General features: G+C 39.4%; 2 protein-coding genes across 5 annotated transcripts; both read right to left on the bottom strand.

The window, feature by feature from the left end:
* Positions 1 to 363: 363 nt before the first annotated feature.
* Positions 364 to 10,196, bottom strand: spmap2l (sperm microtubule associated protein 2 like). Of its 4 annotated transcripts, XM_026183655.1 has the most exons (8): positions 9,845 to 10,196; positions 9,723 to 9,753; positions 8,141 to 8,197; positions 7,561 to 7,695; positions 5,534 to 5,662; positions 2,262 to 2,403; positions 1,633 to 1,767; positions 364 to 940 (listed from the first exon to the last, which is right to left on the bottom strand). In XM_026183655.1, the coding sequence occupies exons 1-8, from the start codon at positions 9,861 to 9,863 to the stop codon at positions 809 to 811; spliced, it is 780 nt and encodes a 259-aa protein (XP_026039440.1). In that variant the 5' UTR covers positions 9,864 to 10,196; the 3' UTR covers positions 364 to 808. The 4 variants fall into 4 exon arrangements, with proteins under 4 accessions (XP_026039440.1, XP_026039450.1, XP_026039458.1 ...); XM_026183665.1 differs by lacking the exon at positions 7,561 to 7,695; XM_026183673.1 differs by lacking the exons at positions 7,561 to 7,695; positions 8,141 to 8,197.
* Positions 10,197 to 10,276: 80 nt separating this feature from the next.
* arl9 (ADP-ribosylation factor-like 9) lies at positions 10,277 to 15,842 on the bottom strand. The gene is made up of 4 exons (XM_026183636.1): positions 15,331 to 15,842; positions 13,634 to 13,811; positions 13,311 to 13,486; positions 10,277 to 12,231 (listed from the first exon to the last, which is right to left on the bottom strand). Exons 1-4 carry the CDS (start codon positions 15,616 to 15,618, stop codon positions 12,055 to 12,057), a joined length of 819 nt encoding a protein of 272 aa, XP_026039421.1. The 5' UTR covers positions 15,619 to 15,842; the 3' UTR covers positions 10,277 to 12,054.
* Positions 15,843 to 16,257: the final 415 nt, after the last annotated feature.

Below are 16,257 nucleotides of genomic sequence, written 5' to 3'. Positions count from 1 at the left end.
CCTGATTAGCCTCACAGTGGGTTGTAGGTTCACTCTAGAATAATGGATGAGCAATTTTTTACAAAGCACTTAGTTACAGCAGCCAGTGTTGTAAATAAGATAACAGCAGGATTTTCACGATGATGTCCCGGCACCCTATGTCAAAGTCATGACCTTTGACATAGGAGCAGCTTCTGAATAGCTTCTACTTTACCCTGAAATAAAAAATCCAGAGATTTGTGACATGACTCTGAGAGTGATTATAGATTCATACACACATGGTTGTAATAAAATGCAGAATCCTGCTCGGCTGCAAAGGCAAAAACCACGTGGATCGCAGTATCGTGCCAAGGCTCAGACAAAAGCTGCAGACTGTAGACAGAGAGAGCCACAGACATGTTTTTATTCTTAACATTACTCCCTCAATCTGCCAAGGCATCAGAGATTTAAACCAGCAATATATCATGTCAGCCATATCCAGTCCAACGCTAACTCATTTAAGATTTCATAGACATGCTGATGATGATGACGACAGAGCTACACAGAGACAGACACTCCAGTGTTTCCCTGTTGGATCTCTCTGGCTCGTCATTAATTTCACAGTAAGTCGGGGGTTCATTCTTGGTACTACTTTTTCTGTTCACAAGCTGTGATAACTCGCTCGAAATAACTGTCATAATTACCATTAAAGAGGCTGTGAATGTAAATAAAGCACAGAAACACGAATACAGGATCTGAATTTCGACCTTTAAATGTTTCTGCTTTAGTCTGGGGTGGAAAACACAAAGAGTTCAGTCTGGTGAAACACCGACTCGATGGCGACGCGCACTCAGATGGACTGGACGTTTTTCCGGCTCCACTCTGGGTCTCGTGGTGGGATGTAGTCCTTGGAAAGCTGCTTTGGTTCTGCCAGCATCTCAATGCGAGCGCTCGCTGTGGCTCTCCTCGCTGCTCTTGAAACCTTATTATTGAGATTCAAACATTAAATTCCATTAATCACAGCCACTTGGAAAAAAAGAATAAGTGAGCAATAAAAATTTAAACTCTAGTGGTAAAAGCTGGTAATTATGCTGCATTTTTATGACCTTCATCAAAACATAAAAGGCATCCTGCAAAACAACAAGTCCCAGAATTTCTCCATCGGCAGAACGACATTAAGTATTCATTTGCCTGATTATAATTATTGGAAAGTGTCACAGTTCATTAAAACAAGGTTTTTATGATGTAAAACAACTGGTTCACACAGCTGGAAAATGTTTGAATTGACAGTGTGATGTTGAATACACAACCCTAACAAACAGTTTTAATTTATGCTTTGCTGAAAGACTTTTCTAGTGTTCCTTAAAAGCCGCACATTACTGGTCTTTGAGCCTCCTGATGGTATTTATTTGGCATCATAAACTTGGGGTTAGACTAATGTTGGTGTTATACTATCTGTAACAGAGTATGTGAGGGTTTGCTGGGGAAATTTCAGAGGTTGCAAAGGTGTAAAATAAGGCCACCAGCAACACCGGCTCTTTTAAGTGGCCTCCAAGAGGATGAAGAAATGATAAAATAAGAACACACTTCTTGTTCTTGGAGTCTGCATGCTAGACTAAAAGTAGTACAGTATTTAGTGACATGGGGTGATGCTGTGTTAGTGAGAGCACTTACAGTCCAGATGGATTCCTCTGGACGTCCAAGTGTGCAGCAGATGTTGCTCTCCTTCAGTCTGGGCAGCGACAGCTGGACGAGTCTCTGCGAGATGCGAGCTTTTCTGGATGAGAGAGAGACGATGGAAGCAACGCTCTGCAGACGAACAGAAGGTATTAGTTTCTACTTTCACAACACATCCCTGCAGAGACAGAGGAAGGCTGATTTGTTTATAAATCTGCTCGACCACTTCACATTTAGGTGCAAAAAATTTAAGAGCCCGAGGTTTAAAACATTTAGTTTAGATCAAAGTGGCTGCTAACGATTACGTGGAAGAAAAGTTCCTAATTACCCGAACCTCAGAAGATTTTATCTTTTAAGCTACAAATATGTGGCTTTTATTTCTTTTTTTCCTATTACAGCTAATTCAATGCAGTGTAAACCCCATTAAACAAATTCTTTCACCACCAAAAAAACAACAATTTTCAAGCTGAATCTATGCCAATAAAATATTGAAAGCATATTTCACAAAAGCGTGTGTGATTAAGCCTCCCTGTGATTACACAAGAAGCCATGAGGCACCAAATTGAAAAAGAGCATGGATGTTTGCACGGATTTGTTTCTGAAATGATCTGCTCTGCTCCTCTTACCTCCCTGCTCCTCTGGAAGTCCGGATGTGCGAGTTTGGGTTTGGAAAGCTGCAGCAGTCGAGGTGTGATCACGGCACTTTTCACCCTGGGATCGGTGTGCCACACAGGACAGTTTTTTTCACACTGAGGCGTGTGAGGAGGCCTGTGGGACAAGCAGACGGCATCTTATACCGTGAGAAATAAACCCCTGATAATGCAGAGCTTCGTAATTCTCACATTCTTCTTACATTAGGCCTCGCACAATGGTGTTCCTCAAATAATCCTCAAAATCTTTATCATTCTTGTCAGTACCAGCAGCTCTCTGCCACGCAGCTTCAAAAAATATGCAAATACATGTTAAAGATAAGCTGATAAGTATTCTAAACACTATGGTATGGTGAAACTTTCATTCCCATTGAAGGCACGGATAAGGCCAAAAGCTAGAAAACAAACAGACAAAGCTAAATGAGTAAACCTTACTGGGAAAGTGACTAAGATGTGCGTCATGTAAGTACAACAAAACTCTGTCACAGCCTAATAAAGGAAAAATGTAAAAAAAAAGAAAGAGAATATTTACAACATTTAAGCTTTTTTGGGTAGTTTATTGCCTGATCGTGTGTCCAGTTTGCTTGTTATTATTCAGTCTTCGTGTGCTTCCATTTATGTATAATTATTGCCTCAGTAGTTCAGCTTATCTTCACTACAGGATCAGATACAGAAATGCTCCCAAATCATTTTGGCTTACTCTGCGCTTTTTTTCTTCACAATCTCCTTTTTGGGTTTGATTTTATCTGCTTTGTTTTGTCTCACTCATTTATCCGTCTGTATCTCTTAGAGCAACAAGATGAGAGTCTGGCAATTGTTACTTCTTATACAGGACATTAAAACAGCAATTACTGTGATATTTGTAGCCTAAAAAATGCAGACATCAACTTGTACTGATTTGAAACAAACAAACAAACAAACAAACAAAACAAAAAAAACCTGGGATGCATCTCACTCCATCCAACTACATGTTCAGCTGCTGCCGCTGGGCTCGGGATTTATAAAAAGACTTCCGCGGCAGTCTACGAGGGTCCCAGAGGTGCTGAGCCTTGGACAATAAGCTCTATTGTCTCGTCTCCTCGCTCTTCCACAGTCTGTCACTGAAATAACAGATGTACGAACGCTGGCTTCCTCACACTGCACAGTGTTGGGCCTGATCCTCTGCTCGGCCTTCTCAGATTTAACTTTATGATTTGTTACATTCTGCTGGAATTAAACTTGAGACTTTGGTTTGCATGTGAGCTCCTGCAGGGAGAATAAAGGCTTTGGAGTTTGACATGTGATGGGGGGCCGTGGAAATATCGTTTAAAACAGACAGCTCAAAGAGTTTGTCTGGCTGCTGCTTATATGCTTCTCAACGCCGAAGCAGTAACGAGCAGTTTGACATAATGGCAAATGGGGGAAATATATAAATATACCATGTAAAATTTCAAATCCACCAAACCAAACTGAGTCACATAAGCTTTTACTTAATGAAAATGCATTTATTTATAAACTTCTTACTACACAATTGATTTAGTGTTTAGTCTTAAAAAGCTCAGAGTTGCCAAAGTATTGCAACAAAATAAAAGACTCGTGATTTTATTTGCATCAATGCAGGACTAATCTACGGTAAGTAAGCTCCATGTTAAGACACCTCACATCTGGAAAACTGGTAGACGGTAGGTCCTTAATTGTGTGATATATGATAAATTGTATTACTGATCATGTTAATCTCTAAAACAGCAGCATGGCTCATATAACAGGCAAAGAAAGATTCCCTCCGCAAAAAGAAAATCTTTCAGCTTGTCTGCTGCCCCTTTGAGGCCCTCTCCTTGAGCACCTCTGGACAGCTTCCAGTGGTGACCAAGGAAAGATATTTTAACAGTGCTGTGCACAGTTACGGCCATTTTTTGTTGAATGTCTTCTCTCAGACTCGTCAGGATGTTATAGCCCAAACGATTTGGGGAGAAAAGGTTTTTTAAAATGTTTCATTTGGATGAGTCTTGGTATTTAACCTGTGGTGGGGTTATTACCTTCGAGGTGGTCCTGAGGGTCGTCATGTGCAAAGATGTCTACCTCACTAGAGGTTAAATACCTGGGAGTTGCAATCGGACATCTAGCTCTCTGTTAATCTCTGAAAAGAAAAATTATGGTGTTTGTTTCCCAGACTAGGATTAAGCCTAGTCCTAGACTAAAAAGATTATCAGTGGTGATCTTTGTGGCATTTTTCCTTATAGTCTGGGACTTAAACCATGACTGGGAAAGTTGATCATGGTCGCTCATTGTGTTTGATACAGTGGTTGATGTTTGCCCTCTGTGCTAATTTGATGTTGCAGATGACGCAAAAACACCAGGGACCTTCAAACACCTTCAAACCGTTTGAAGCACTTGAGGGGAGATCAAGAATAGAATAGCCCTTTATTGCCATTCTACATGTAAAATGAAATTATGGGTGCTCCACGCCAACTGTGCAGGAGTAAAAAAAATTTTATGAATAGTAAAAACATCAGGAAAAAAATAGCAAACAGAAGAGATATATACAGTCTAGAGGAATACATATAAACTGGAGAAATATATACAAAACAATGGAAAGGCACACATTGGAGAGCAAAGTGCTTGGAGGTAGTGCAAAGAAAAGACTTGGTCTGAATGGAGTCTGTATGTGAGTGACATGAGTGATGAGAGTTACTCAGACCGTGGCTCAGATTGGTGAGGTGGGTGGGCAGTGGTGGTTTGTGAGGAGATAGTGTTTGTTAACAGTCTAAATGGCTCAGGGGAAGAAGGTGCTGTGAGTCTGGAGGTGTGGGACCTGACTGCCCTGAGGCACTGACCAGGGTCAGTGGTGGGTGGGGTGCGAGGCGTCACCTGTGATGGACCTGGTATTCCTGAAACAGGACGATCTGGCGATAGCCTCCAAGGAGACAACCGTGAAGGAGAAGGTTTTGTGTTTTCATTTTTTATGACCAGAAACAAAAAACGTTTCCATCCCATCTTGTGTTGCATAAAAACATTTAAACCAAGCACGGGTTTGATGCTTCTTATGCCTAGACGTCAGAGGAAATAGTATCCCTTGAGTGTCACTGATTGACCTGTAGGTTACATGTAACAGCTGTTTCAGACAGATCATTTGGAAATGGTTCACATTGAAATAGAGAAGTAGAAGTAGAAGATGCTTATTGTGCAGGGCTCTCCAGCTGCAAAGATAATATGTTTGCATGTAACATGAACACACATGGATTAAGTTTAGCATGCACTGAGGCTTTTACCCTGCATCCTGGGAGCTTCGAGTCCTGGTTCTGGGTGTCGACAAACGCAGGGTGTTTTCGTACTGGGACGTCTTGGAGGAAGGTCGCTGGGTCTTCCTGAAGAGGCTCGCTGTCGCCTCCTCCTCCTTCCTGCAGGAAAATGGAAGCCATTAGCGTGCCCATTATGTGCTGTGTTGTGTGTCTGGAACAAAACATTGTCTTGAGCCAGAAAGAAGAAAGTAGGAGGAGGGGATGATGATGAAGGGGCAATTCAGAACAATGGTTAAGTGTCAGTGTTCAGCTGATGACGGGGGAATGAGTGGAAAATGCAGCCGGAAAAACATTTAAATTTCATTACGCAGCCGAGACTGCGGAGTGACACTCGAGGTTAAATGCTCGCTTCGCATTGTTTTGCTCCTCGACGGTGTGTCACCGATGCAGAATCCTTCCTGATTCAAATAACGAGGAAAAAATCTGATCAAACTTTTTATATCAATAAAAAAGACGAATGGCACATAGAAAGATTAACAAATTGGTTTTGGACTTTTCATGGCATTTGTTGACACTAGCAATAAAAAATACAAAATCTTACTCTTTTGTTGTTAATGCCGTTATCTTGAACTAACGATCCACTCCTCTAATCTAAAAAAGCTGAGTAAAAAGTACAAAATTGCCACCACAAACAATTTATCCACACAACAGTTCAAATTTGAGCAATTTTCTCTTAAAAAGCAGAAATCAGAAAATATTTAATTGTTAAAGGTAACTATTGTAAATTCCTGAGCTTAAAATAGTTATAGTTGTCACTATAATGTGAAGAACCAACTGCTATGACTTCATGTCCATAGTGTCTATGTATTATGTATTATGCTGGAGAGACGTTTGCTGAAGTTGAAATGGGGCTGGACTGTATTTTTGTGCAATACCAATTTATACCACAAGATGGTGTATTTAAGTAATGTAGTCTTTTTTCAGAAAGGTATCTTAACTTAAATGGTGACCCGGAAAAGGCAAAAAAACTGAGGGCGAGCAAAAAGAAGCTGCACATTTCAACACTGCCCCTTGTGGTGAAACCTTTAATTAAAGGGTAATTAAAGAACGTACCTTTGATTAATGATTTTACATGTTAACATATTAATTTTCCAATACATCTGAAAAGATTTTCAGTGATTACCTATCATCTTTTTAGGCTGTTTTTCTTTACAGATGCCAAAAAAGCTTCTCAAATATATGGATTTGTTGATTTTCTTTGTTTTATATTAACACTGACATCATCTGTCTGGATTTAGGGATCATCAAGTCAAATAGTGATTATAATAATAATAAATAATAATAATTAGCTGCACACCTAATTGGCCTGAAAAATTCAAAAGTTCCAGCTGCCAAGTAAAATAATTAACGTGACACTATTGATAAAGAAACCTTGACCACAGAGCCAAATAATCAGATTAGAAATGAACAAAGCGGACTAGACATCTTGCCTGCACTCTCATTAAATTAGGCATTGAGGCTAATTATCAGATACAATAGCCCTGTAAATACATTTAACTGATGTAGCTTACAGCAAATCAGAGGCAGGGAAAAAAGGATCAGTATGTATGCAGTGAGCATCGGGAATCAAGCTCCTCTATAGCTGATGGTCTGCACCAAACCAGCAGGTGATCAGTGTCATCTTCCGTTACAGTGAATTATTACTGCAGTTCAGTGAGCTGCACTTCCTGCGCGTGGGTTTCTGATTGAGTTACACTGAACATCGTTGCTCCTCTCATCCGACAGCTGATGCAGGAGAAACAACAAACAGAAGAGCTGTGGACCTGTAGCTAGCACTAATCGAGCCTGACAGCTCTCGAGGGTGATCACCTGGCATCAGTCCCGAACATCACTTTACTCTGTGCTAAAGAGCTCTGCGAAGATTTCCACACAAATATGTTGATGCATCACAACATAAAAAGCTTGTGTACACTGCTCTGATCACAAACAGCCCTCCCTCTCATGTCTTTTTGATAGAGTCATCAATAATGTTGGAGGAACAGCCGGGCTACAGTTACCTCCGGTGGTCCTCCCTTGCTGAGAAATCTCTTTTGTGCCTGGATAGGTATTGGATTCTTGCACTTGGAGCGGCTCCGAGCGCTGAAGTGGAGATGGGCCATACAGGCCCCTGGTTGCCCCAGCTCAGCTTCTCACTGATCAATGGAAAGGTTTCCAAAAAGGAGCTCTGATGATAAGCATCTTTGTGCAGAGGCAGAATAAATATTTTCCCAAAGAAAAAAAAAAAAGATCCATTCAATCAACAAACCATAAATTCTTCTCATTTCTCTATTGTTTTTCTCTTTTATACACACATTCAGTGGGTGCCAGACATCTGTCTTTAATTATGCACTTTGGAGAAATTGCACTCAAAAGAAGGAAACACTGACCACATAGGCTCCTGAATTCTTGGGAGTCAGTTTTAAGTCAATTTTCAAATGATGTAACAGCTGGAAGAGAACTAAGTATGCTCAAAATGTTTAGGGCTTTAAAAACAGACGTGTGATGAATAGTGGCCATTGTGGCGTTACAAAAAGTCTGTGTGCAGAAAGAATTCGGTTTTAATCAAGGGGAAGATGCTCGTGTGAGTCAGCTACTCACCAAGGAGTCGTGGCCCAGACTGTTTTTGAGGTTTTGTGTTGAGCCAACTCCAAGATTCTGTCAAACGACACAGCATTCACAAAACAGCAAAAACTAACAATAAATACGAGTGTATTTCAGGGACTGTGGGCCCAAAGCGGGGCTGTGCAATCGCTCAGCGAGTTTCCCTTCTCTGTTTAGGGTTTTCCATATTTTGGCTCCCAAACAGTCTCGCTCATTTTTTAAAAATCTCTGTTTCAACTTTAAATCTTTACCACCAATCAAAAAGCAAAGACGCGAATGCCAGAGTTTGACTGTGAGTCATTCATTTTCATGACAGTGGTTTCCTATTTTGCACCACCACCTCCATTTAACCCCTTTAATATCTGCAATGTTCCAAAAATACTCCCTACTAGAGGTTACTGATTATATAAAACATGGATTTTTACAACATAGCTTTGAATTTTCAGGTGTTGGTTTTAAGCTTGCATCAGTATTAGCATCAAAAGCTTAATCTAAAACTGTAGGCAAACTATTTCCCCCATTTATTCATTATGTTGGTTTCAGCTGGTTACACTTTTAGCTCCTTTAAATGGTTTAATCCTGACTTTTAGCTTAATGTTTCTATTCTTTCTTAATGACTTTATGTTAATTAGATGGTTTTATCATGATTTTACCTAACCTGTTAAGAGTTTTGGTGTTTTAACTGTTTATTGCTGACATTTAAGTTTCAAATTTCTTTGCCAGACTTGAAGCTAAATTTTTCTTCCAGACTTTTTATTACTTTTAACTTCATTCCTGCCTTAAGCCTTTTTATTCTCAACACTGAGTTTTTTTTAAAACTGTTAGCTACTATTGAGGTTTTGTACTCACATGAGCACTCGCCATGTTTAGAATAAGGCCCCAACTACACAGGCCTTGACTGGTCCACGAGTAACATTTTAGCAGTCGCCCACAGTTTGTATGGAACACACCAACTTTACCTGCAACTACTCTCAGAGTGTTAGTGATACACCCCAGAAACTGGAAACAGAGACCTTTCTACTTCATAAAAAACTTTAACTTTTATTTTGCAGTAAAGTTGCGCCACTGCTCAGTTTGCAGACAAGTTTGTATCTTCTATGAAAATTATAGGCAACTGCAGCAATCTGCAAGCAACCAATGCAATTACAAAGAGATTTTTTTTTTGGAAAAGTATCGTCTCTGCAACCGATTTCCCTTCGCCAACCTATCGGGGGATATTTTTCCTCCCTCACAACCTACATTTTGTTACACCCGATATGGTGGAAAACTCTTGAGCAAGAAAATGCTGTTTCAGCTGTTTATTCCTGAGTTTATAGTTAAATGGCCTGTATTTGTATAGCGCTTTTACTAGTCCCCCCTAGGGACCCCAAAGCGCTTTACACACCCAGTCATCCACCCATTCACACACTGGTGGAGGCAAGCTACAGTTGTAGCCACAGCTGCCCTGGGGCAGACTGTTGGTAGGAATGTTGCAACGCACAATATCTCCTTATAGTGGTCAATATTTTACACAAACACACCAAATCTATTGAGAATGATTAACTTTCTGAGAAAGGCATAAAGATCAAAACCATTTCACCTCTGTGATGGACCAAATGTGGACTGAACAGCTGCAAGAATAAAAAACAAAAGCAAAAAATGAGTTAAGGCTACCCCCCAATATTTGATGACTATTTTGCATGTATAAAGTGATAAATTTACCTTGTTTTCCAGACACCATCTCCCCTTGCGGCTGCTGTGAGCTGGATGCGTCAGCTTGATGTCACATTACTCTCTCCATAGCCACAGCAGGAGTCCTTAGCAACCAGCTCCACACCTGAGGACGCCCTGAAACTGGAGTCTGTGTGGTTAACTCAACCATCCGGCCCACTCAAGACTTCAGAAGCTGAATGTTATAAGGAAAGTGGACACTTCTAGGTCAGTTGGGAGGCCTACTGTTGCTGTGGCATTCTGGAGAGCTCGATTCAAAATATAAATGTGCTCCAATGGTGTGAAGTGACTAAATGTCAAGCGCTATGTTTGTGATGAGGCTTTGTGCTCACATGAGCAACGACACAGAGCTGTGCTGTTGTAAACAAAACTATGTGAAAGGTCAGTGGTTCAAAACACTAAAGATTTAATGCAAAAGAATAATTCAGTGGAAACTGTTTATTTAAATGTGAAATAATGGCCAATAAGACATCATCAAACTGTTTACACATTACTGTAAAATGCATGTTTTGGTTTTGGAAAAATAGGAGTCACAAAAAACAAAAAGTAATGTGCCCTTTTAAATCACCAAAGTGTTACATATGAAGGTGTTTCGTTTTATTCAGTTCTTAAGATAAAAAACCAAACTCCTTTTTAAAGCATTAAGATGACACACAATGAATAAGATAACAATGAACGCGTTACATACGTGTGTTTTTAAAGCTGTAACACTCCTGAGCGATAATAAACTCAAAATAAAGCAGCAGTATTGCAGCAAAGAGCCATGTCTTTTAGTTTTTTTCCGTTATGCTTAAATGTTTCAAGATTTTGATATTAACGGCAGAACAGAGTCAAAGTTTGCACTTTAGCGGCCCCACATGGCAAAATGGTGTCACTTTCAGACATTTTAACAGTTGAACCTTTCATGAATTTTTTGTTGTTGTAATTTTGCCTTTTCCCATACACCACCACAGAGGATTTTAAATCAAACAGTCCAGATGTGTTTGAAGAACAGACTTTTATCTTAAATTTAAGGGCTTCAACAAAAAAATGTCAACTGTTTAGGAATTACAGCCTTTTAATACACAGTCCAGTCTCAAAAGTAATTGGACAGTTGATGAACAATTCCCTGCTCGTTTTTCAATAGAAAGCAGATAAATGATTTGAAGTTGCTTCCAAGTGTTAAACTTGCATCTGATAGCCGTTCACTGGATTTCTCAATATGAGGTCCAAAGAAGTGTCGATTAAAGCGGAGAAGGTCTTCATTGATCTGAAAACCAAACTACACCTATCAGAGAGACAGCAAACACTTGAGGAGAGGCCAAATCAATAATGCGGTATCGGCCAGCTCAGCAAAACCTAAAGGCCTGGAAGACCGGGGAGGAAAAATCAGTGAGAATGATCCCAGAGTTCTTTCCATGGTTACGAAACATCATTACTATCTAACCAGTCAAGACTGCTCTCAGGGAGGTGGGCAAATCACTGTTAGTGTACAATCCAGGAAAGCCCGATCATACTTTGTCAAAAATCATATAAATATATATACGTTTGAACAGATTAAACCAAGACTAACTAACAGAATAATGGGTAGAGAAATGTATGGAGAAGGAGGGGTGTGTATAAAAATGGCTGTAATTCCTCAACAGTTTATGCAGCACTTCTATTAAAACCCACGAATTAATACTGAAAGTCTGGACTTGATGTTCACTGTGGTGGTGTACAGTCCAAAAGCACAAAATTTTATGTTTTAATTTGAGATCTCAGTCAGTAAAAGTTAGTTTGGGCCACTTGTCTCAGCTGATATGACGAATTTAAGCAGCTTGAGATTTGTATGCAAGTATGAAATACGCTGACACATTTAAATCATTAAGATCGATTTGAAAACTACTGCAACTGCAGCTCCAAACAACATTAGAAGGAATTAAAAATTTAAAACACAGTAACAGTCTTGTAAATGTTAACATTTGTGGCTCCACACATCACCTGCTGGGACAAAAATAGAGATAATGGTTTTGTGTTCTCCCAGTTTGACACAAATCAATAAAAAAAATTTAACAGGCCAACAAACAGTGAGGGTTTTTTTTCCTCCTCACAAACGTGAAATACCAACAGAAATAAATACCAGAGGTTTAGCCTACAAACGTAGTGAAAACAGTAAAGTTAAAAAAAAAGTGCAAAGAGCTCACTGAATGTGATTAAGTGACAGGAGTTAACAGTGCGTTTCATAAACCGTCACAAACCAACTGGGAGATCAGGGCCTGAGCGTCCTGCACGCCAGAGCTCAGCTCCGTCTCGCCCTCCTTCACGTGGGTAGCGATGAGGAACAAGCGCCGGTCGCCGAGCTCGGACAGAGACAGAGCGTCGTGGAGGTCAGTGATGCCGCAGGAACCTGGAAGGTCCTGGAGAAAGAAAAAAACATTGAGCATTAAGTAAGATAAGGATGATATACTCCTATATTATATAAAAAAAAATATAAAGATGAACTTATTTGAAGGGCGTAATGTCTGAGAAATCTTTGCTGACATTTTATCCACCACCAAATTACTGCAGAATAAAATTTGCAGGGTTTGCTGCTTCAGTGATTTTAACCCAAAATATGAAAATGAGAAAAGGATGGAAGCCATCTTTCAGATTTTATTTTGTGACATCTAAATCGACATACGTGCTTTTCAGATGGACAGAAAATGCAAACAGATACAAATCAAAAGGAAATGCAAGTGATAGACTGACACATCATTCAGTTTTAAAACACCTGTCTGTGAAGGTTCTCAGTCATCCAGGTCATCGTAGTGAAAGGAGCTTGCAAAGAAAAGCGTCTGGACTTCTTTAAGTTGCTTGAAGACGTTTCACCTCTCATCCGAGAAGCTTCTTCAGAGAAGGATCAAAGAAGAAGCTTCTCGGATGAGAGGTGAAATGTCTTCAAGCAACTTAAAGAAGTCCAGACGCTTTTCTTTGCAAGCGTCTGGGCAAGTTGCTCTCATGGCTAATCGGTGCATGGAGTCTGTTGACATCACATTTTCAGATCAACTTAGCTCGCTTTGAACCCTGGCCAAGGTGTTCTATCCTTTAGATCGCTATCCACAGCTCGTGCAGAGGGAAGGAGCACACATCTACCAGTAACATCACTGGTGCATGTTAAAATGTTTATGTGGCACAGACATGCCTTTTATTAAAAAGCTGAACATGTCGTACAGAGGAGCTTAGTGAGAGTGATCACAAGACTGTGATGAGGTGTGTTCATCGAAGCCTAATGCAGCCTTCTCCAAACTTCAGGCAGCTGCAGCTTAGCTTGATATCTGAAAATCTCTATTTTGTTGTTTCCTGCTGTTGACATGTTACAAGATAGGAGTTCAGGGTAGAAAATAAATAAATAAATGCAATTCTTCACATTAAAAGCCAGTTCTATTTTGTGTTTACTTTAGTTGCATCAGTTGCAAGTCTGAAACAAATCAATTGAACTTGTTTCTTTCACGCCCACCTGTTTGTTGGCCAGCACCATTAAAGGCAGGCTTGGACGAGAGGCCAGCAGCTCGTGTAGGTGTTTCTTTGCCACTGGAAAGAGCTGCGGGTTGGACGAGTCGACTACAAATACCAGCAGCAGTGCTTTAGGGATATATTTCTGCCAATATGGCCGCAGATCCTCTTTACCTCCAACTGTCAAAAGAGAGAGACAACACACACTGTTCAAATACAACTCCCGTGTTTATTTCTGTTACATTTTATGCATTATACAGCAACACATATGTGATTTTCAACTGGATCATATGAGACAGAGCATACTAAAGATGGGCTCAGGCTTACTTTCCAGAAACTCGATATAGCAGTCATCTTTGTTGATGGAGACGGCGTTGAAGCCCTGTGTCGGCTGTATGTCCTGCTCCAGGCGGCCGGTGGACAAAGACTGCAGCAGGCTGGTCTTTCCGGATCCATCGAGACCCAGAACCAGAACCTGTGTTCCCTTTGACTTCACAGGCTGGGACTGGAACACAGACCACACTGGATCAGAGCCTGATATTCACACCAATATTAAAAAGGATTATTTCCTCTATGATGTCATTGGTTCAGGAAATGTAAATGTAAAAATTGAGTTTTATTTAAAAAAAATTATTTAAGTCAAAAAAAGATGTTTAATTATTATCTTAAGAAGAAAATCAGATGTTAGCTGACAGAACTGATATTGCAGGTTAGTAATTAAAAATAAATCTCAGGCTAGAAGTACTGTAGACAGTTTCTCAATCTCAAAGAAACGCCAAAATGTATATAATTCTTTAGAAAAATATTATTTAGGAACAGCTAATATTGATAATATATACCAAACAACTGTCTTAATGTTTCAGATTTTGTTTAGTATTTAAAAATACTGTGAATAGGTCTAATATATGGCATAGTGTAGAACTGTGCAGAAATAAGCAGTTTTTCCTGTTTCTCATGTTAAATCTTGGAAGGAAGGTCCTTTTTACTCTTTATTCATAATCATGCCAAATAGTGTCTCTTAACTTGTTCCAGGCCGAGTTATCATAGTTTTGTATTTTCTTGATTAGTTTTTATATTTATTTCACTTTGACTTTTGTTTTTATTTCAGTTTAGTTTCAGTTAATTTCCAGAGTGTGATTGCTCATTTTAGTTTATTTTTATTGTCTGAAAAATGATTAGTTTTAGTTTAGTTTTTGTAAGTTTCAGGGCCAGAGTTTTAGTCTTTTAAAGTATTATTGTATTTGGGGTACATGCCAGATGCAGGATTTAGGAAATTGACTATAGATGTTACAATATAAACACAGAACTTTTTGAAAGAAGTTGATTCCAGTCTTAACCAAAATAACAAAACTTAGCACATTTAATTGGTCTTTTTTTTAAAAAATACTTAGTTTTTCAATTTTTTTTCTTATTATTTTTATATTCGTTAAATACAATTAGACAGATTTTTTTTAAGTTAACTATAATAAGCTTCCGTCCAGTAGGTCGAGCTCAGACATTATTTTAGTTTAGTTAGTAAAATGTAATATGCACTAATAATAATAATAATAATAACCTAAAAGAAAAAAAAAATCTCTTTTTTGGTTTACACATCCCATATTTTATTTTAGATATTTCAAAATGTCCATTTACTCAGTGAAATTTTTTTTTACTTTTGTATTTATTTAATTATTTTATTTAATAACTTCTCTTGGGATGTAAATAAAAAAAAATGAATTAATATATAAAATGTGCAGATTAATCCAGCCGCTGCCTCACTAAACTGTCCCGAAAACCGCCTTTGAGTTGAATGGAACAGCCTACATTTCCCAGAACACCACGTGGGAACCCCAAAGAACGTGCCTATGCATTTGCCGCTGAAATATGTACAACTTTACGCAACATGTAAAATAAGTTATTTTACCGAAACGCTTCTTCGTCTCGTCTTAAGTGTAAAACCCGGGGGGGGGGGTGAAGGCACAGATGTAGTGTTTTAGGAGCAGCAGTCTGAACATTTCCACACAGGTGTGTCCGGTGAACGTTACCTGTGATGTGTTCCGAACTTCAGCAGCTGCTACAGGTTCAACCACGGCCGTTGTGGGCTCAGCACACTGTGTCTGCTGCTGCTGAGCTTTAATCACCGGAGTCTCTTCCTCTCTTATTTCATCCTTCTCTCCTTCCCGCTGCTCTCTGTCACTTTCACCGACCTCTCCCAGGCGTGTTTCGGGCTTCTCCTCCCCGGAGGAGGACGCATAGTTCCAGATAAGAAAAGCGACTCCTCCCGCCACAGCGACGGAGGCGCCGACGATACCAGCTCTGCTCAAACTCAACATGGTGCTCAACTGCCGGCTTTGCTGCTCTGTCTGGGCGCCGTTTACCCGTTTGCCTGCGACATGATTGGAGTTCTGGTGAAAATGTAAGTCCGTAAGCGCTTCCCCGCCCCTCTCCTCTGCTCAACAAGTGGATTAACAGACCGGAAGCTCCGGAGGAACTTCTCAAAACGATATTTCCGGATAAAGTGCGCGGAGGTGTTGATGCAGTTCTGAGACCGGCCGCCAGATGGCGCAAAATAATCTTGAAATGTTTTAATGCAACCATTTCTTTAACGCTGTTATTCGCACTCTGACCGCTAGGGTGTCCAACTACTGTATAATACACTTGCATTTAAAATATATAAATTACTAGTAGCCAATATAAAGTTTAAATTTTAAGAACAATTACTGCAGTAAAAAAAGAAGTGGTAACTGTTCTAATTATCCTGCTTAGTCAAAGTATAATTTTTTATTTAATTTGCGATATTTGATGGTTTTATGTATTTTTATTTTTACCCCATATTTTTTCATTGTTTTGTCATTATTCCATGTTATTTTATTGATCACTTATTTGAGCTAAGTGCTAATATTAGTTTAACTGTAATTTTACCCAATGTCACACCTTCTTTATTTTTAATGTTGGAAAAAGTAAATATTTAT

Source organism: Astatotilapia calliptera, chromosome 2 (genome assembly GCF_900246225.1).
Source record: "Astatotilapia calliptera chromosome 2, fAstCal1.2, whole genome shotgun sequence".
NCBI classification, from domain to species: Eukaryota; Metazoa; Chordata; class Actinopteri; order Cichliformes; family Cichlidae; genus Astatotilapia; species Astatotilapia calliptera.
Note: the sequence above shows the minus strand (reverse complement) of the source record. Positions and strands in the feature narration are given on the sequence as shown.